The sequence below is a fragment of the Sinohyriopsis cumingii genome, chromosome 19 (assembly GCF_028554795.1).
Source record: "Sinohyriopsis cumingii isolate HCF-2022 chromosome 19, ASM2855479v2, whole genome shotgun sequence".
NCBI classification, from domain to species: Eukaryota; Metazoa; Mollusca; class Bivalvia; order Unionida; family Unionidae; genus Sinohyriopsis; species Sinohyriopsis cumingii.
Genome location: NC_142979.1, coordinates 23608585 through 23630931, shown reverse-complemented (window position 1 = coordinate 23630931; position 22347 = coordinate 23608585). Strand labels below are relative to the sequence as shown.

General features: G+C 36.7%; 2 protein-coding genes across 3 annotated transcripts in view; one reads left to right on the top strand and one right to left on the bottom strand.

Annotated features, from left to right (window-relative positions):
* Positions 1–4341: 4341 nt before the first annotated feature.
* On the bottom strand, positions 4342–12291 carry LOC149775281 (macrophage migration inhibitory factor homolog 1-like). Its single transcript, XM_089944060.1, has 3 exons — positions 12156–12291; positions 5877–6046; positions 4342–4718 (listed from the first exon to the last, which is right to left on the bottom strand). The coding sequence occupies exons 1-3, from the start codon at positions 12261–12263 to the stop codon at positions 4652–4654; spliced, it is 345 nt and encodes a 114-aa protein (XP_089800186.1). The 5' UTR covers positions 12264–12291; the 3' UTR covers positions 4342–4651.
* Positions 12292–12338: 47 nt separating this feature from the next.
* The window catches only part of LOC149775280 (transmembrane protein 134-like), a 34203-nt gene continuing 24194 nt past the window's right edge, over positions 12339–22347 (top strand). For both annotated transcript variants that reach the window (XM_089944058.1, XM_089944057.1), the window contains exons 1-2: positions 12339–12626; positions 21710–21771. In XM_089944058.1, coding sequence (XP_089800184.1) covers positions 12339–12626; positions 21710–21771 — 350 coding nt within the window. The remainder of the gene's footprint in view (positions 12627–21709; positions 21772–22347) is intronic.

The window sequence follows — 22347 nt, the reverse complement described above, 5'->3', positions numbered from 1 at the left end:
TATCCAAAACTGTAAACTGTTGATGATGATGCAGAAAAGAGGGACTGGTATTCCTACTAAATAGAGCTTGACAGAAACTGAATTCTATAGGAAATTTAAATAAAAATCCCTGAAAGGGACCGACTCTCTCCACTGTCAGGAAACAATTTCAAGGAATTCATGATGAGATTCTTTTTTTAAACTGCTGTGTTGACCCTAACTCAGATATTCTAAAGTGATTCAGCAGAATTATTGACAGGTTTTTCAATATTTGTATTGTGGCAGCCATACTGGTGTTGATTTTATTGTTTTATGCCACATCAACATGTGTAGATTATTTAGTGCCAAGGCAGCCATACTGATTGTCTGCAGGGCACCATTTTTCGTTAGGACCAACAAGAATTGCAAAATATGAAGAAGAAAGAAAGGAAGATATCAGCTTTTTTTTTGTCCAATTTACCTCCTTTTTTATTAAGGATCCAATTGATTTCATAATTAGTTGTCTTTTCATACTTAATCATCTAATTAGATGTCAACATGGCTTGCCATTTTGCAGAAGTGGCAATGATTTTAAAAATAACTGCCATGGTGGTCATTATACTTTTCAGATTGACACCATTTACATTTAGGATCAACAAGACATCATAAAAACTCTTCTGGTGAAAACCTATGACAAGATGATTTCATTTGAGGAAGAGTAAATGGCTGGTGTGGTGGCCACATTTAACATCACACTTACACCATTTTCATGTTGGACACACCACTCCGTTGGAATAGTGGTTAGAGCATCTGCCTTGGATGTGGGAGGTTGCAGGTTCAAACCCTAACCAAGTCATACCAAGGACATAAAAATGGTACTAACAGCTGCCTTGTTTGGTGCTCAGCATTAAGAGGTTAGTGTTAGGACTGGTCGGCCTGGTGTCAGGATAATGTGACTGGGTGGGACATCATGCTACATGTCTGCAGCATGATGCCCCAGTGCTAGACATCACTATAAACTGCCACACTGCAAACGTTGGAGCAATATGACTAAAAATATTTTAAAACGTAAAAAATATCAAAACACACACACACACATTTTGGACAACCTAGAAAACTTTATTGAAAACCCCATGCTGATATGACCATCAAGCATAACAATAACAAGATTTACAAGATGGTTACTGTGGTGGCCATATTGGATGTCCGAGTGGTACCAATTTAATTTATGACTAATAACCAGACATGACACGAAGCCTTCTCGTCAATATTACTTTCTGTTCATAGGAGTAGCAGTAATCAGATTGTCAGGATGGCTACCATGTCCCATTTTTTCATACACATCTAGTTTTTTTAAATTTATTTAAACCAATTTTGTTTCCCAATACCTCCTGAAAATGCACACAGAGGAATGGTTTTATGAGTATTAACATCTACAGACATACTGTTTAGCACTCCAAATTAGCGTTTGCAAGACAGTGGAATACTAATGGTAAATGGCACTGATGATGGCCCAAAGGTATTTTGGCACCCAAGACCTCTGGCACCTGGGGTTTTTGGTGCATCAAAACCTCTGGCACTGACGGCTACTGCCCCCTCCCCTTCCCCTCATTAGTACGCTACTGTTGTAAGGCTCTCATTATTGCCAATGCTTCTGAAAATATTTATTAAAATGTGGCTGTTTTTCTAAATTCATTTCTTTCAGATAATCAAGTACTTTTCCATAAAAACAACTTGTACACAGCTACATTCCAAAATTAAACGTAAAGGCTTCATGCTGCATGGATTGTATAATAATAATACCTATGATGCTTGAACAGATTTGTACCTATAATTTTATTAAAGTTTATGTTGAAAATATCTTGAATCTGTATATGATGTACACACAAAAGGATTTTTTTAAATATTTTTTTCCCATCATACATATTTATTATGAGCAGTTATCATCATGTCATTCACAAACTTCTAATCTGTTCTGAAAACAGCATGGTGAACTTGTGTCTGATGGAAATTTTCAATAAAATTAAACATTATTCAATTCAGCCTGATTCCCTTTTGGTTTCAAAACTTTAGGAATGCACTCTGAAACAATTACTTATAAACAAATCCTTATTCTCTTAAATAATTTTGTATCAGAGTTCATTAATGTGTAAATCCTATTATTTACATACTCATTTTTGTCAATCAATCCTGTATCAAAAAGTATTTTCTTTCAGTGATGCATTTGGAAATTATTCCATACTGTTACACTTTCAATTAAAATTAGATTTTCTGTTGAATTAAAACAGCACCTTGCTCCAAGTATTTCTTAAAAGAATAATGGCCCATTCACTCTACATTTTAGAGCTTTTAAATTCAATTACTCTAAAAAAAACAAAAGCTGACCACCAAGTTTATTTAATAATCTAAATTTATTGTCCAAGCTCTATAATTTGTCCAATCCAAATACTGCTTGACCAAACTGGCCTTTTAAAGAATTCATGAAGTCTTTAACATCAACTGTTCTCAAGCCACCTTTATTATACTTCTCAATGAAGCATTTTTTTTTTAGGTGGGGGAGGGTGTGTTCCATAAATAGTCTGAATTTATGTTCTTGATTTTCCTTAGTGTGTTTAAAGCTTTCAAAGACCATTACTCCACCTACAAGCAATAATGTACAACCATTTTCATTTTTCCAAATAAGCCAAACTAAGTTCAATTAACTTGCTTGTTCTCCACTCATTGAAATGAAAAGTTAATTCCACGAGTTTCTGCAGATGTGGAGGTCCAAGTAAACTGTTTATTGGGACAATATCTAATATCAATAATTTTTAGTTATCCATTCCTCCATACAAAAGACTTTTCACAAGTTAGGTATACATAAAAAAATTGTCAGATAATAACTTCAATAAATCTGATACCTTCGGAGCCATCTTGTGCCAACGTGGTGTCATCTGCAAACACTGAAATTTACATTTCTCTGTTAAAAAAGGGTCACCTTTTATGTTTTCATTTTTTGTGCAGAAAATGTTTTCTACTGATAAATAAATACAAGAATAAAGACCATCCTTGACTTACAAAGAGATTTAAAAGAACTGAGATCAGAAGAGTTCTTTATTCTTAATTTCCTCCATCATTCAAGTCATATTTAGCAATTCTGACTTGCATTGTGATGATTTCAGTTAGAAAATGCTCTATGTATGGAAAATGAATGAAGCTTACCAAGAAAAAAAAAAGAAAAAAAGTTAAAATAGATGGGAGATAAACATAAAATTTTCTTGAGGAAAAATACATCAATTTTTCTTGAAGAAAAATGTTCCACCAAAAATTATGAATGTTTTGGAAAAGTGAATGGGGATATGATATATTTTAGTGAGGACAGTAAAAGTAGTCAAATGATATACACAAATTTATTTCCCAGGTCATTAAAATTCTTTAAACAAAAATATTTAACCCCCAAAATGATAACTTTTTCTTTACAAATATTTCTATTGTTGTTCTGAATTTTTTTCCCCCAATGTATAACCTTTAAATCCCCTCCTGAATTGGAATAATATACAAGGCTTTGCATTTCTCTTGATATTAGTTTCAAGAGAAAGTGCCCTTGATTATGCTCAGTCAACTCCAAAACAAAAGGAAGTGGTACTGGTACATTCATGTTTATAAAACTCAATGATTACTTACTACCACAGTGAACCCCCTCTTATAAGACCAACATTTATGCACTGAAAATCTGGCCATATAAAATGGGTATATGGCCTCCCTTGAAGTACAACAAAATGGTAAAAATTATACTATAAAGCTGGCCAATTAAAATGGGTACATGGCCTCTTTTGAACTGCAACAAATTGGTAAAAATTACACTATAAAGGCCACTGTGTGGCAGTTTATAGTGACGTCTAGCACTGGGGCACCATGCAGCATGATGCCCCACCCAGTCAGATTATCCTGACACCAGGCCGACCAGTCCTAACACTAACCTCTTAATGCTGAGCGCCAAGCGAGGCAGCTGTTAGTACCATTTTTGTAAGTCTTTGGTATGACTCGGCCAGGGATTTAACCCACGACCTCCTGCATCCAAGGTGGATGCTCTAACCACTAGGCCACTGGAGTGGTCACTGTATTACTATTTCTATTCATTTCTGGATTTAAAAAAATGGCTTCTATATTTCACGATAAAGAATGCACTTCACCGTTTACTATAAAATTAGGTTCTAAACGGAAGACAAAGGGCATTCTCACCTAATGCAGAATAATATTAGAATACAACATAAATTTTTAGGATTGTGCATTTGGTTTATGAGCATGTATTTGCATTTTTCCAATCAAAAGTTTTAATAAAACAGGGCAAGAAATTAAAAAGAAAATTGTCACAGAATAGCAGGTAGAAAAAGTCTAACACAATTCTGTAACATAAGTTTTTTTATTTGCTTTCAAGATCTGACAGCAACAAAATTCCAAAATGGGTCTGTACCTATCCTGATTTTAATTAACATTGCTTGATTCAGGTGATCAAATTAGCTTCAATTTAACAGTGTACTACTCAACCTGTATTTACCTTCTTGGATAATGCAAACTTATTTTTATGACCAATATGAAAATTTAAGCAACAAAGCTAAGCTTTCATCTAATGTATATCCTACTAGCAATGGCATGGTAGATTGCAGAAAGTCTACAGCGTACTGAAAAGAACAGCTGGAGCTGGCATAGAAACTCAGCCAAATGTTTTTCCACCTAAAGCAATATTTGATGAATCTAGATCCACAAAATTGATAAAGAATCTGAAAAGAAAGAAAAAAATATTTGGAAAAATAAAATAATGAACTAAAATAAATATTCCTATTAAATGCATTTTACCTTAAACTCTAAATATACCCATGAAATACAATCCAACAAGAATATTCCAATACAGACATTGGGGTGCATGTATTAAGGTCATTGCTTACAAGGGATTCAAGCTTTCAAAAAGGTTGACATTTTTTTACAATCTATTTTAAGTCTGTCAAGACTTTAAAATAGCCCTCCAGAAACCTCTGAGAAAATAATTTGAACCTTTTCTGACTTGGTTTTGATTGGTTCCTAATCTTAGTATTGCACCTAGGGATTGTGGATTAGGCACAAGTTTTTGTCCAATATATTCTAAATCTTGACCCACATGATTGAAAAAGACAATTCTGGAGAACAAAAATGAATATTTATTATAATAAATCCTGGTAGAAAACAAATGAACACTTCAGTTAATGAAAACAAGATCCAAAACAGAAAATTCCATGGTGCAGCTGATTCCAGGTGAACCAGATACTTAAACATGTTCATATTTTTATGAGTAACATGCCTAATTTAATTTTTTAATATAAAGACATAAAATCTGTACTACAATAAAGTGTGACTATACAGGGCATCATCTTTGTTAGCCAAGGTTCCAATAACCTTATCTACACCTTGGCAAATCGAACAGATATATTGGTGCTTTGTCTTAGTGACATCTATTGGATTTCATGAGTTGCCTCCCTTAGTGTGTAATGCTAACTAACCAATAGTGTGATGCATTGTACATTGGCTGAAAACGGTTGTAATTGGCGTAAAAAGGATAATTTGTAACTTTAACCTCGAAAGTATGACTATGTACCAGAGGGAAGCCATTACATGTGTATTTGAGTGAAAGGTACTTAGGCCAACATGGACTGGCACTGAAAAATTGTTCTTTTATCAGCCCATTCAAGTTGTGTGCTCCCTTGATGACAGAGCATATGACAAAATTAAAGTGGCAAAACTGTCAAAGCAAATTAGAATATTTTTTTTGCACTGCTAGAGGATCTTTTGATAACATTTATTTAATGAAGTAAATGTTTCCTATCCATTCTTGAAGTGTTGTGCACATGAGAGAGAGAGAGACAGAGAGAGAGAGAGAAAATTTCTCTCTTTTAACAAGTTAATACCTTTGTCTAGGTATTTTCAGATGCTTTTCAATAAAATCACTTATAGCTTTGGCATGTTCATTATTTGTAGGGCCCAATGAACCAAGGCTAAGCAGCTCTATTGATGCACAGGGGTCAGTGGAGCCTCCATGGCACATCATCTGCTCTGGGTGAATTCGTACTGTCACATACTGGAATGCAAAATGTAAAAGAATTGACAACTTATAAGAGGCATGATTTACTGATAAAATTTCTGAGCAGTAATTGTGAACACGAATCATTGTACTCTTTCATTATTTTTAAAGCCAACAGACACTTACATTTTCATCATCATATTAAAGACTGTATAATCAGGAATGGGGACAAGTAAATATTACAATTACAAATATTACAATTTAAGGGACGAGTGATTGTTAAATTTTTACCTTAGTTCAGCTACTCCAAATTGGAGGTAGAAGAGGATTTAGTTTCAAAGGTTGTAAATCCCATTTATTGTGAACCTTTTCTTATTTTTCTATGGTCATCTTGTATATTCTTAATGTGTTCATTATGATTACCACAGCAATGCCAGCTCATTCAGCTTTCAATCTAATAAATTTCTGAAGCTTTTGGTTTGGTTATGTTAATTACAACCAAGCTGGACTATACTGTACAAACTAACCAGAAATTAGACAAAAAATAAGAAAAGGATAATAATAGCAAGTTAATGACCCAATTAGACAAATAATTTCTATTTTAATTACAGCTAAGCTGCAATTTACTTTACTACTTACTCCGAATAAAGAATGGTCTAAAAATTTTATTTCTATTGATGGAGAGACTAATGTACAAATGTTTAAATGAAACCAAGTCTGTTTACCAAAAGTTAGAAATTTACACTCACTATGGTGAGCAATAATTAGTTATTTTCTAAACAAGCCTTACAGGAATCTAGACTCAATACAACCAGTTACAGAAGCTTCAAGTTAGCATCAGGCACTTATGGACAGTGGATATTTTTTTATCTATGGAACAATGAAAGGACTGGAATTCTGAAACATTATGCATCTGTTTTTCTCCTTTCCTTTTCAGTTCTTTTTTTTCTTTCTTGTACAAAAATACAGCATACACTCAAGCCCAAAATTTTCAATATATATTCTAGTTGATACCACCCATCTTTCTTGATTTCCCTGGTAATGCTTACACACATAGACTGTAACAAGTGTTTTTTCTCTGGACACTTTGTTACAAACATTATGTAACTTAACTCTACTGTTTTGAAATTTTATCCCTTGATGAGAGCTGTGCTATATTTTATATGGTCTCTGTGCATTTCACCACTCATAAAAAATATTCACAAATAATAAATGAAAGGCATGTAATGAGCATTTCTCAACATATTTATTCCAAGAACAAAGTCCAGAAACCTGCTGCTTTCGCAGAAACTTGGAGAAAGCCAAATTCATTAAGCACTGACCGTGTGTCAACATTGTTGCCAAGGTTGTAGAATATTTTTCAAAATCAAGTTGTCCACGGGCAAGTGAATTGAAAGTTATCTTGTCCATATAAAAAAAATTATTGTATTTTACTAGTTAAAAAGAATAGTGGAAGAAAAAACCATCAAAATATTTATTTTTATCGAGCTAGACTATTTCAATGCATGTCAATTAGTGGAATGTAAAATATACTGGATATTTTGATGTCTCTGATTTTTGGACTGTTATGGTTGGCAGGGATGGTCCTGGCTTTTAAAAAGCTGTCGCAAAAAAAATTGCCAACCTCAATATTTTGTTGCCAATTTTCAAAAAGTGTCGCCAGAACAAGTAGTGTACATTTTTCCAAGTGCTAATTTAGTCTATTAATGTAACAGGCAATGAAAATTACAAAAGATGGGTTACTTAATTCTTTAATTACAACAAGCATTAACAAAATGTTACAAAGTGTTACATGAAGATCCGTCGCAATTTTAGGCTGCCCGCTTGTTGAATGCAGTTTCAAAGTCTAATTTTTCACATCTGTACGTGCTGATTCTCATGAAATTCTCGAGAGACGAGATGCAGAGTTTATTTCTGATGTCAGTTTTTATGAGGTTCATCTTACTGAATCCACGTTCACAGTCCACAGCACTGACAGGTGACACCAGTAGTCTATCAGCAGCCCCCCCCCCCATGGCTAGCTTACAAAGCTTGTAGTGAATTGCTTCCTAAATCCCAAGAATGATCACTGAATGCTGTATAAATTTTCTCGACAAACAAAATATGATCTCCATTCCCACGAATGAAACTTACACGAGTCAACACCTGGCAATATTGGACCGTATATATAAGCATAAATTCACACCCAATTTAGAGATTCTTTCACTCTTGTATTTTGAGAAATAAATAATTATTATTAATTATGCAAAACTGGTTGGGGTTTTTTTTGTGCTATTTCTTGTTTCGGAGTTTAAGTCTCAGCAGCCGTAACATGGATTGATGGCAAAAGGAAAAGATCAATGAGTAAAATGCTGCACTGGTGACAGACATAATTGTGATTGAGATTTTTCCATTTGCTTTGTATTTATACACAGTAGTCGGTACTTCAAAGGTTATCGGTTTTCTATGAAGGTTCAGCAAAACTTTTGTACTGGTATATGCAAAAAAAAAAAAAAAAAAACCAACAGAAGATTTAGCCATTCAATTAATTGTATCTGTTCTATTCACGTCTTCAGAAGTCGGTCAGTTGTAGGTATAGTGCGGTAGCATGATTGACTGTATCGCAGCATACAGTACTCAGCCCAGATGTCAGCATAAGCAGATTATGATGTAACAATGCACTGTAATGATGGGGTTGTCAATACGAACAAAGGATTGTTTGTGTAACAGATTGATTCCAATGCATTGCTTAGTCAAGTTTGTGGCTTCCTTTCGTTCTCCCTTTTAATTTATCCAGTCCAAATCTATGATTGTATGTACAAATTAAATAACCAAAAAGTCTGTCGCCAAAAAAATCGCCAGATGGGATATTTTTGTTGCCAATAAGGAAAAAAAATCGCAATTTGCGACATTGGCGAAGCTTAGGACGATCCCTGGGTTGGGGTCATCAAATTGAACAAGAATCAATACTAGCATCTGAAATGATGGATATGAATTTAGCTCTAGATCTTTTATCCTTGACATTCTGCAGTAGGACGTCTGATATACTGCTCATCAAGTCTATGCATGAAGTTGTGTTGGTGTGATCAGTTCCAAGTTCAACTCCAGTTCTGATTTGAATCTCACAAAGAAATTCATAGTCTGAAAAAGATTTTCTCTACTTTGCTGTGGTGTATGCTGTGTTAAACAGCGTCTTGTAGTGCTTGGTTTGGCTCACACTTATGTTTTTTATTACTCCGCCTCTATCACTCACTTCTTTTTCTCAGATTTGGCTTTTTTCAATATCAAATTTTAACTGACATGTATTTTGCACTTTTTGGTGTGTTAACAGTATGTTTCCTTGTGATAACCTGCCCTGCAAATAATCCACTTGTTTTGTCTGCAGCTGAGGAGTATCTCTTGCATATATTAAGAGATACGACTCCTTGTTCATCATTAACCGTGAGCCAAGGAAACTCCTGCAGCCAAGAATCTCTGAACACGTTTTCTTTTTGTTAATGTATTCATTCCCCATCAGAGACAAGTTTAGCTTTAGAACATTTTGTTAACTTTGCTTAAATTTTTCACCAATTGGCCATAGCTTTATTTACCCATCCAGATGCATTCCTGGAAAAATTCATCAGTCACACATAATGGTACTTGAACGGCAATTGTGTAAACTTTGCTCAGACAAAATGGGAACTATTGCCCGTCAAGTTAAAAGCCACAATTTACTTGTCAATGGACAAGTAACCATGCAAACATTGCTTGTCCATAAGAACAAATGTCTGACTCAGACAATACGTACAACGGATTTCTGCACCCCTGGATAATGTTGGTATCACTTGACTCCTGCACTGACATGCGATCTCTTCTTGGTGAATCTGGCTTCTGTTTTTTTCTTACAAATATGACTTTCATTTAATATTTTTGAATTTGTTGAACAACATTAGACAGGTTTATTGCTGGAATTACATGACTCTTAGACTGCTGATGTCACGGACATGAAGGCTGCGGGATTTATGGTCATGTGACTAGCATTGCAAATGGCAAGTACCTGCTCAAATTTTATCAATGCAGTAGTTTCATCTTATCTATCAGCAGATTAAAGACAAAATAATATTATATTCTCAATTTCTGAGAAAATAAATATTTTTCCTATTGATTTCATGCATGTATGGCTCAATGGTTGTTCAAGGTTGTTTGGCCCGCTAGTAAGCAGCAACCACATGCTGCCACTGTGTGGTGGCAGTAAATTCCAACTTTTCTATAGGCAATTAGCTCTGAGCCCACAACCCAACATAAATATCAAAATATTTCAAAAATGGGGTGGCAAGGGTTTGATGAAACTTTGACCACGACTAGGTCCAATGTTATTTTTGAAAAGCTATTTAATTATTCTCCCCTCTGCACCCTGAACATAGCAACAAATTCCTGCACAAACTTCACAAGTTCCCACATTTTTCAAAACCAATCAATTCTATTTGGGCATTATGCAATTGCAGACTACATGCAAGATTAACTGACCTCCAAAACTGAAGGTTCCAAAACTACGCAAGTCTGAAACTGAGATGTTGCCATTGTTGAGTCTCCTGGACAGTATTCTACATTACGTACTAGGACCATTATATGTTTGGTCTTTTCTTTCGTTCCACGATTTCTATGATAGCAAGGTTGACTTATTAAAAATTACGTCTTTGAGTATGTTTGAGTCTAACTCAATATATTTGAGTGTATTTGAATAAAAAGACGCAAGGTTTCCTATACATTATAATTTAAAAAAATGAAAATGCAATGAAAATAGTGTTATTATTTATGCTGATTTTTTTTATATAATATAATTTAATTTCGTTTATTGCTTGAATTAAGAAGTAGTTGCGACTTACTTACTTTGAGGAAAATATCTTGTATAAATGAAGACAATAATTTTTAATGCAAACTACATTCAAAATAGTTTGACACTTAACTTCATTGAAAACATTTACTAAAATGAAGACTAATAACATCCTAAATAAAATTATTTAAAACCTTGATAAAGCTGCTCCTGCATCAGTTATCACCTTCAAACGCACCGGATTTGCAGAGGAATTGTTAAAGCTATGTTAAAAATCCAAATCACACACATACAAATCTTAAATTACAAGCATAAAGACAAGTCCAATTATGGAATTGAGAACTGTTACCAAAATGTAATATCTGTAAGAAAATTACATGAAAGCAATCAAACTTCTTTCTACTGTTGGTCCAAACACCATAATGTGGGATCTAAGAATAATGTACATTCATCAAACAGCAAAAAAAATCATGCCAAGTGTTCATCGTATAAGTATGTAACTCAAGGTATTTTATGGAATTTTGGTGTAAATCTTCACTGATCAGTGCTTCACTTTTTGAAGCTTAATGTTTTAGCAATATATGCAAATAATGCCATTGACAAAGAAGTGAATACATATGGGTATTAAAAAAAATATGTCATGAAAGGAAAACTGAGTTTACTTTTTATTATCATTGAACAACTGATATGGAAATTGTAACTACTCTGAATCATGGGACCAAAAAATTCTTGTGATGTAAATTCCAAAATAAATACGGAAATGATCTGACATGCCATTTTTGCATCTAACTTTGTATTTAAATTACTAAAATAATTGTCTGTGCATAATTCTTGATAGTTACACTTACACTGTACGGCTATTTAAATTGCTGATTTTCACGAAGTTCATTCATCCTGGCATTATTACAAAATCATTACTAATATATATTTACTGGTAACAGATTAAGCATTAAACTTATGTAAAAATTGTATTATACACTATTAATAGTAAATGTTATTTTCTTTTTTTGTTTTAAATGTTGCAAATTTCACAATTTCCAGCTATGGTATATATGACATTGCGTTTCGGTACTTTTATTGCATTCCGGCGTTTCGGTGCATTCCGGTGTTTCTATGCACCGCACCATGCGGCGCACGTTACACAACGCTGTTATTTCTGCAGTAAGGAGCACCACCAAAACATGAATAACGTGATACTTCTTACATTGTAAGACTATCATTGATGTTATCAATAGTTTTCCAATTTGTTTAAATGACTGAACGAGTGTCTGTGCTCAAAGTACTCAGATGCAAATTGTGCCCCATAATCGCACCCGGATGTGCCTATGACATGGCCCCCGGTGTATAACAATAAATAACATGTTCTATACTCACCGACTCTGGTTTTCCGAGTTGTTTCGCAATGAAATGTGACGCTTGGAGGAGGAAGCCGTCTGGAATTTCACTTTTTGGTGTATTTGTATAGATCCTAAATATTGGCATTGTGTCAATGTGGTGATTACTTCTAGGCTGAAACGTTGATGAAACAGTCGCAAAAGCACCTGCAAATAGCCCCTTATGCCTTTGTCCAAGAAAGCGTCCTTTTTAATTGGACGCTTGACTTTTAAGTATACTACCAACTTAAACATATCGATGATAGAGAGCATTATTTTGCTTGAGTTAAGCGGCAAATTATTTCTATTTCGTAATGACAGAAATGCACACAAATTTAGCCGTTCAACGATGACTTCAGACAAACAGTTCAACATTGACGATGCCTTTGAATCAGACGATGAGGACAGAGTTCGACTGTATGGATCAACGAATGTAGTTAAACCATTTAAAGGCCCTAAAGTTCGAGAAAATGTACGAGTTGAACAACACAAGTATTTTTTTATGTATATTTTTTTTTTCTTTTTATACAAACGAAGTCTGTTGGGTCGTAATTTTTGTTGCTTATAATTAGAAGCAAAAAATTTTCTTCGTATTTATATAAAGCTCAAGTGAAATGATCCGAAGACAAAACGAAACGAGATCTTAAGGTAACGCCTATAATCTGCGCTATCCAGTTGAAGCATGTTCAGGTTTGGTATTTGATTTCTGGTTTCTCACTCGATTTATTTCATATCAGTACTTCAGCAGAGCATGCCTAATACAGAGCAGTAGGGCAATAATAAAAGAAAACAAAATAATAGTAATAGTTTTTTTTAATGTATAGCGTTAACAAAAGTATATTCCAAATTCACATCATTGGCTATAAGCAATCTCAAAAATTATATTTGATCTGTGCCAATTTAAAAGGTCTTCAAGAAATCCTCTATTTTTTAATAGTAATTTCAGTGAAATTTGAGCCATCTATCATGGCCATATGTCACTGTAAACAGCTTGAATGATGAAATCAGTGCATACTGGCAACATCACAAGCCAGTTGCCAAGGTTTGAAGTCAGTATTTTTCTTTTCACTAATCCACAGGATCACAATAATACACTTTTTTTATTGGTCCTGCTAAAATGTCACTAATCCTGCTAAAATCAAACAGAATCCAGTTCAGTTTCTAATTCAACAATTATTCATTAGTATCAGCAAAATATTTCACCAACAAGACTAAAAAAATGTTGAAAGTTCATGTCCAGGCTTATGTAAGATGCCCATGTTCAAAGATGCTGCAGTTTGCTATGCTTCAAAGGAACCCACTTTCTTTTTTTTTATCACATATTTCTCTGCCATTAAGGGTAGGTAGCTTGCATTGTGTGATTCCATACAAGTTTTGTGCCCATTGACAGGTGAAGTAGCATGTGCTCTTTCATATTTCTCCAAATACTAGTACATGAAGTTCACAACATCATAGCTATTCCAGGGTAATGCTTTAACCATTCATATTCATTTGCCTAGCATTCCTTGTACTTGCTTGCTGTCCTGTCTTGATAATATTTGTGACTGTATTCTCATGTCATTAAATTTCTGCTGTTTTGTGGTGGCTGCAAATATGTGTACATGTCACCATAATGCAGTGAATATTGACAAAAATATAAATACTAAAACAGATTGTTCTTTATAATTTGTGATTATTTGTTGTCAGAAAATGCAATTTTTTATCTGAATGGTCAGTTTCCTACCATTTGTCATCGTCAATAATTAAGTCAGTGCTTAGGGTCAGTACAATAGTCTCACTACTTTACTAGATGAGTGGTTTAACACTTGTCCAATTGCATTTTTAATGATTGTTTATATATATATATATATATATATATATATATATATATATATATATATATATTTATATATATATATATCATCATCATCATCATCATTGGCGACTCAGTCTCGAAAGACCATGCGAATAGTGCCCTTGGGGTGTTGTCTGTCTTTGTTGGCATCGTCTGCTGTGGCTGTGCAGGCCTATACGTGAGTGACAGTCCCTACTGCAGTTGGTGCAGACATACTGGGAAGTCTGCATTACTGTGGTTGCTGCATGTTCTTCTTTCTCTTATGTTTCTCTGCTGCCAACTGGCCTCTCCTCGCATCAGCGACTGATATGCCATTGTTTACCATCAGTCTCCAGGTGCCTCGGTCCTCTGCCAGTTCTTCGTAGCCATCGGGTGAAATGTTGCATGCCTTCATGTCCCTCTTGCATACATCCTTGAAACAGAGTGAGGGGCAGCCAACTCTTTTCATGTCAGTGGCCAGCTGTCCATATAGGATGTCCTTTGGCAGCCTTCCATCCTCCATGCGTCGGATGTGTCCCAGCCATTGAAGGCGGCGTTTGCTCAGCAGGGGGTACTTGCACGCTGCAGGATCTCGCTGTGTGGAACACGTCTTGCCAGCTGATTTTTAGGATGTGTTTTAGGCACCGTATATGGAAGGAGTTGAGCTGGCATTCTTGCCTCATGTAGGTACTCCAGGTCTCACTTCCATATAGAAGGGTGCTGAGAACGCAGGCCTGGTAGACTAGGACCTTGGTGTGCTCTGTCAGCGCGTTGTTTTCTCACACCCTTTACGTTAGTCGTGCCATGATCGTGTTTGCCTTTCCAAGCCTTCTGCCCAGCTCCATATCAAGCAAGAGAGTGTTGCTGATGGTTGACCCCAGGTAGGTAAAGTTGTTGACTGCTTCCAGGGTGACACCGTTGATTTTGATGGAAGGGGCAATGATGGTATCTTGCACGCTGACATTTGTTTTTTCCAAGCTGATCGTGAGACCGAACTGCATGCAGGCATTAGCAAAATGGTCTCCCAGTCTCTGGAGGGCTTTCTTGGTGTGGGTCACAAGAGCTGCGGCATCTGCAAAAAGCATCTCCCTGATGAGCACAGCTCTCACTTTGGTCTTTGAGCGCACTTGTGCCAGGTTGAACAGCCTCCCATCAGACCTGGTGTGTAGATATATACCATCCGTGGATGAGTCGAAGGACAGGAGCAGGGAGAAGAAGATCCCAAAAAGTGTTGGTGCCAGCACACAGCTCTGCTTCACACCACTGTTAATTGGGAAGGAGGTTGAGGAGGATTCATCATACAGGACTGTTCCCTTCATATCTGTATGGAAAGAGATTATCATGCTGAGGAGTTTGGGAGGGGGGGCAACCGATCTTACTGAGAAGTTCAAAAAGGCCCTTCCTGCTGACCAAGTCAAAGGCCTTGGTGAGGTCGATGACCTTGCTCTCTGCTCCTCTTGTAGTTGTCATAGGGAGAAGATCATGTCTGTCGTCGACCTGCCTGCTCTGAAGCCGCACTGGGATTCTGGGTACACACGGTCTGCCAGCAACTGCAGCCTGTTGAGTATGATGTGGGCATACACTTTACCAACGATACTCAAGAGCAAGATCCCTCTGTAATTATTACAGTCACTGCGGTCGCTCTTGTTTTTGTAAAGGGTCACAATTGTGGCATCGCGCACGTCTTGGGGGACTGCTCCTTCCTCTCAGCAGAGGCAAATTAGCTCATGCAGTGTTTTAATCAACGTTGGTTTTCCACGTTTGATAGCTTCGGGCAGGATGCTGTCACTACCTAGTGCTTTGTCGTTTGGGATGAAGTCGATTGCTTTGCTGAGCTCCTCTAAGGTTGGCACTTTGTTGAGCTCTTCCATGGTGGGCAGATTCTTTATGCTGCTGAGGGCTGCATCGGTGACTGACGTTTCTGGGGAGTATAGCTCTGAGTAGTGCTCCACCCATCTGGCCATCTGTTGCCCATGGTCTGTGATCTTCTGTCCCATCAGAGATTTCAGGGGAGTGACCCCTTTCACTGTAGGGCCTAGAGCCTTCTTGATGCAACTGTACATACCTTGGATGTGTCCGGACTCGGCACTGCGCTGGATCCCTTCACACAGTTGTTGCCAGTACTCGTTCGCACACTGTCAAGCGATGCATTGGGTGTTACTTCTGGCACTTCTGAGAGCAGCAAGCATCCGCTCATTAGGGCATTTTTTTGTAAGCTATGAAGGCTTTTCATTTCTCCTCGATTTGTGGTTCCATCCTTGATAGGTGTGCATTGAACCAGTCCTGGCTGGGTCATTCCTTCTTGCCAAACGTGGACATAGCTGTACTGTAGATGGCACCCTTCATGGCATTCCAGTTGGCTGTAGCATCGTGCTCAGGCAGGTCCTGGAGAGCCTTGTCCACCTTGGCGGGGACTGATCTCTGCACAGTGTTTATGCAAGGGCGTCCTTTTGGTTTTGAGCAGTGTAGTGTGTGTGGCTGTAGTCGCACTCTGCAGCTCACAAGGGCATGGTGGGAGTCACAGTCTGCACTGTGGTAGGTTCTGGTGGAGAGGACGCTGTTAAGGGCAGAGCACCTGGTGATGACCAAGTCGAGTTGGTGCCAGCGATGAGACCTGGGGTGTTTCCATGACAATTTGTGTTATGGCTTACACTTGAAGAAGGTGTTTGTTATGTACATGCCATGGTAGGTGCATAGCTCCAGCAGTCTCTGACCATTTTTGTTGGTCTTTCCAGTGCCATGATATCCGAGGCAGGTAGGCCATTACTCATGGTCCCCACCTAATCTGGCATTAAAGTGGCCGAGGAGAAATAGTGGTGCGTTTTTGGGGCATCCTTTGATCTGTTCGTCCAGCTGCCCTTAGAACTGATTCTTTGCGTCTTCTGACGATGTGAGGGTGGGGGCATAGACACTGATGATGTTGACAGGACCTGCAGCAGTGGTGAGGCAGAAGGACAAGAGACGCTCAGTGCCCCCTGTGGGAGGTTCAACCGAGGCCAGGAGATTGTTTTTGATGGCGAAGCCCACTCTGTGCTGGCGAGGCTTCTCAGATTCTCGACCCTTCCAAAAAGAAGGTGTAGTTTTCCTCTCTGAGGGAGCCACTAGAGGCGAGCCTGGTTTCCTGGAGGGCAGCTATGCTGATATTTAGTCTGGTGAGTTCTCTATCGATGATGGCTGTCTTTCTGGTGTCGTCCACTTCTCTGAGATCGTCAGAGATGCCTGTACACATGGTGTGCACATTCCAGCTTGCAAATCGAAGAGCTGGAGTCTTCTTTATTGGTTTCTTGTTTCTTTTGTCTGGTGTGGAAATACCGTCTGCTTGTCATGCTGAATAACACACTGAGCTCCAGACACCCACTGGAGCAGGCAGACGATGGCGGGTCAACACCTTATTGACCGGGGGCTGCCCGCCTTGAGGCGGGCGATAGTCGGCCAGTGGGACACGATGATCCCTCCCACTGTCAAAGCTGACCCATGGTGCCCTTTCCCTACGCCAATCGGGTTGGACTTATAACCTGTAATCTGTCAGCTTACGTGTTGTTTCCTCACTCACTAGCGAGACTGGAGTGTCCTCTCCAGGGCGCAAGCCTGGGCATGGAGTATGGAGATCCTGGGCTGCCCAGATGTCAGGATCCCCCTCTCATCCTTGCTGGTGGGGTCCAAAGGAATGTTGAGCATGACATTTGGCACCGGTTTGGATGCAGGAGCTGCCGGAAGGAAGTCATAGTTGACACCCAGTCGCCTTGGGGGCTCCACTACAGATTTTCTGTCTGGGTTTACTCACGTAGCCTTTCCTTCTCCCTAAGATATCCACAAGACAGTGGACTTGGTGGGTTTTGAATCAGTTTCCTTCTCCTAGATGAACTGAATGACAAGGCTAACGAGCTTCATCTGCCAGGTTTGGAGTCAGAGTTTCCCTTCTCTTAGACTGGTTGCCTGCCAAGGCTAACGAGCCCAGTCTGCCCACCCAGTTATACCGCCGGGCACTCGGTCGTGCCACACAGCAGGCTCTGCAAAAACGGGGCCCTGCGTGAAGGTGCTGCTGTGGACACAATAGTGTAGGAGAGGCCAATTGCAAGTAACCTCCTGCTCCGCAGAACGAGACAGTGGTCCTGCGGTGATCACTACACCTGGGATGGAGAGGCTATGAGAGACGCTTCACTTTCCTTTGGCAAGCAGGACATCAGGCCCAGGCCTCACACACACACACACACACACACACACATATATATATATATATATATATATATATATATATATATATATATATATATATATATATATATATATATATATATATATACATATAGACAAACACACATACACACACACATTAGCAAGCCCAGTCATTTTTCTGATATTGAAATAACTGGAAACACTTCATTTCTTTATATAGATCTGTTTAACAGCATTACAAAACAGTTTAATTTTTTAAAATATCTCTATTAGTAAAAAAAAAAAAGTTATGCAACTTTTAATTTCCAGAATATTTACAAATTTCTTGAATTTGTGTCTTATATAAATGTATTCAGATTAATATGTGGCAGTCATGGAACCGAAGTAAAATGTTCTTTCCATAAAAAATGTTATAACTTTCTTTTTGTTGAGATATTATTATGAATCTGGTGTTCTGATTGCATTTTTCCTGCTGAATTCATTGCTCTCATTAAATCTATTGTCCAACTTCATTATCTCCATTTATAAATGAAAAGCATATAAACACTTCACAACTTTTATGACAATACAAATATATCACATTACCGGTAGCAATAGTTCATATGTATGTAAAACAACCTCAAAAACAAAACAAATGGAATATTTGTTCGTAGCTGTCATTGAAACACTGATGCAAAGACCTAGTTTCATGAATAGGATTCAAGTTGGTTTCATCTTCTAAATCATGTGATGTTATATTTAGCTTCTTGAAGAATGGACCAGGGAACTAATGTTTCAATATCATATACCTGCAAGATAATTTATCACTTTCAGACTTTGTATTTTGAAAATAGTATTGAATCCTTTTCAATCTTATCAATGCATTGGGAATTTAAGAACCCACTTTCAGTGTGCGTGTAGTTACTTTGCTACACTTGTCAAAGTAGTATTTAAAAAAATTATGATATCGAAACTTTGCATTTGTCTGATAGTGATGCGATTTTTTTATCATTATTTCATCAGGCAATGTCCCATTACAAAATTTAACAAATGCAATAACATAATGAATATATGGTTGAACATATTTTAAAACCGATGACCGTTCGTCAGTTCAGATATTTACAGCATCAACAACTTGAGCCTATTTATAGTGGACAAAAATCTATGCTTTGTGTGTTCATTTTGCGACTGTATACTGTCTGAACTGTACAGCAAGCATTAATACGATAAAAATAATTAAAAAAAACCATCTTAGCATGTTCTTCTGGCACACCAATTTGTACGAAATTAATGAGTTTAGTTTTGTAACATCAGTTGTGGAAGTTAACATTGTTATCAGCTGTTAGAAAATTCAAAAATATGGTAGACAATGTCGACACGGGGAGATTCAAATGTTTTAAAAATTCAGTGCTCGTTGTGGTTGGTTTATAAATGTTTCCAATATATAAATTTAGTAGCAAAATAAAGCTTGGAATATGCCAATTTTGATGACATGTAATGCATTTATTTAAATTTCCAATCTTTTGGTCAAATCTGCATAAAGTTTGAGGGATTATTTCTTTGTGTAGGAATATCATCAGAACGTGCTTCAATCACTGACTGAATCATTTTCATTTCCTCTGATTGGATTGAAAATTTCATGAATATTCATAAAAATTTAATAACCTGCATTTTGTATCAAAGAAGAGAGGTGTCATGTGACTGCAGCATGATCAACACTTATTTCCAATGATGTGTGAAATCTGTTACTTTTGGTGATTCTAAAGTAATAATTCCATTAATATAGCATCAAATATACAAAGAAAACATGCCCATTATAGATAATTTTATTAGCTTTTACAATATATAAAATGTTTTGCAATCAGATGACGTGTATTAATGCTGCAATGAAAATTCTACACTTGGTCAGCAGTTTCATCAGATTTCAAGGTAAACTGTCATCTTATCTGTGTTAGACTGGGGTTGATATATTTATATTGTCTGATCTGTCTACAGTGACCACCCATGGGAAAATACCAAGTGGTTTTTGTATACAGTTGATCTTTGAAGGCAGGTCCAGTTCTCAGTATGAAGTTTAAAGAGCAGATATATGTCAGCTATTGTTTGAGCAATGATTGTATACAGAATGCATTGAAGGCAAACACAAAGATGACTTTATGTTTTTATTGTTCATGGATCAGTAATTAGATTAACACTTATAAACAAATAGCTTTCAAAAATAAACCTCGATAATAATTCTCAAAAGGCTCATTAGTTCAGATACTCATATTTCTGATGTTTATTTTGGCACAAAACTCCAAGAAATTGGTGAAATTTTAAAAAAATCAGGAAATGCGTACTTGATCATTTTATATTTGAATTCATACATGATCTCTTCCCCAAAATGATAATAAACTTTTTGCCATGCCACAGTCTTCTTATATTACATTTCAGTCTCTTCCCCAAATTGATAATAAACAGTTTACACTTTGTTTCATACTATTAGAAGAAAAAATATTTTTTTGTGTATGAGAAGAAAAAAGTATATATATATATATATATATATATATATATACACATACACACATATACATATCATACTTGATGAAACCACTGCCTGGTTAAGAAACACATGGTCAGTGACTGCAGAACACAGATGACTGATGATCACATTACATATATTAGAATGGCTGTTGTGACCAGTGACTTAGGACACGTTTGACTATGTCTACATGTCTGTATGTATTTATATTATATATATATTGTACAGTGTAATCCAGGTTGTTTAATACAGTTTAAATGGAGATGCAGAGGAAACTACTGCTTTCTGAATGATCTGTCTTGGGACTTAAGCTGATTGTTGATGATTTCGTTGTTGTTAAAAAAAATTGTTTTTGATGTTGGGGTAAAAATTGCAACTTTTCATGTACATGCGTAATCTTTAATCTTAACATTTTATTTGCCAAAAAATATTTTCTTTTCAGTGTCCTATTATAAATGGCTTAGAATTCAATCCTGATATGTATTAAAATAATGCTTGTATATATTTTTTTATTTTTTGTTTCTATCCTTTTGAAAGTAAGGACCTCCTGATTTTATGCCAGGGAATCGCAGAAATATTCTTGAGACTCCTGAGTTCCACAAGAGTCCAGGACTCCGCCTCATGAAACTCTTTTGAGAGCCCTGTAACTGTTATGATTGTGAAGGTGGTTATTTTCACTTCCCCAACAGATTAGTAGTGATTCTGTTTCAGTGTTCAATTGGCAAAGTCATTAACCATGGGTTAGTCCATTTTAATGTTATCTTCAAGCCCTAGCTACCAGATAATCCTTTAGTTTTTACCACAGAAATTGGAGTAATTCAGAAGAATGTATTGTAAGTTTATTTAATAAGCAAGTGATAAGTTCATAGTAAATAAGGAAATGATAGAGAGATCCCTCTGTAAGTTACAAGGGCCCCATACATTTTCACCTTGGGGATTTTAAGGGCCCCTTTTATGGAAAAGCTGGAGAAAACACCCCACTTATTCATGTCCATGTATTTATCATGCATTTCATTCATGTCCGTGTATTTATCGTGCATTTCATTCATGTAACCTGTACTTTTAGGATGAGGAAGAAGACGAAGATGTTGAGATAGCAAAACCAAATACTAATGGCCGTCCAACCAGGTTTGGGATATGAGTTATTATCTTGGTGTAGTGTATATCTTCTAACACTGTTGATGTTGACGGTACATCTTTCAAACTTTATTCTTTAACACTGTTGAAGGTACAGCCTTCAAATTGTATCCACTAACACTTTTGAAGGTACAGCCTTCAAATTTTATCTACTAACACTGTTGAAGGTACAGCCTTCAAATTTTATCCACTAATACTGTTAAAGGTACAACTTTCTAATTTTATCCACTAACACTGTTAAAGGTACAGCCTTCAGATTGTATCCACTAACACTTTTGAAGGTACAGCCTTCATATTTTATCCACTAACACTGTTAAAGGTACAGCTATCTAATTTTATCCACTAACACTGTTAAAGGTACAGCCTTCAAATTGTATCCACTAACACTGTTAAAGATACAGCCTTCAAACTTTGGGACATTGTGATTTGTTAATGTGCAGTGGGGCTTTGAAGTTTTGATGTTACTTCAGGGGGTGCAGATAAGGGATTTGGTGGGGATATTTGTTAAAACTAAATTTGTAATGTATTTTCTGAAAATCTTAAAGTTTGGATCTGTCGCTGTGAATG

What these genes read in the sequence shown, in the direction of transcription:
- LOC149775281 (XM_089944060.1), bottom strand. Translation starts at nt 12,263, where the DNA reads ATGCCAATATTTAGGATCTATACAAATACACCAAAAAGTGAAATTCCA. An exon ending in AACTCGGAAAACCAGAGTCG is followed by an intron (nt 6,047 to 12,155) that starts GTGAGTATAGAA and finishes TTTGCATTCCAG; the next exon opens with TATGTGACAGTACGAATTCA. An exon ending in CTGAAAATACCTAGACAAAG is followed by an intron (nt 4,719 to 5,876) that starts GTATTAACTTGT and finishes CTTTCTTTTCAG; the next exon opens with ATTCTTTATCAATTTTGTGG.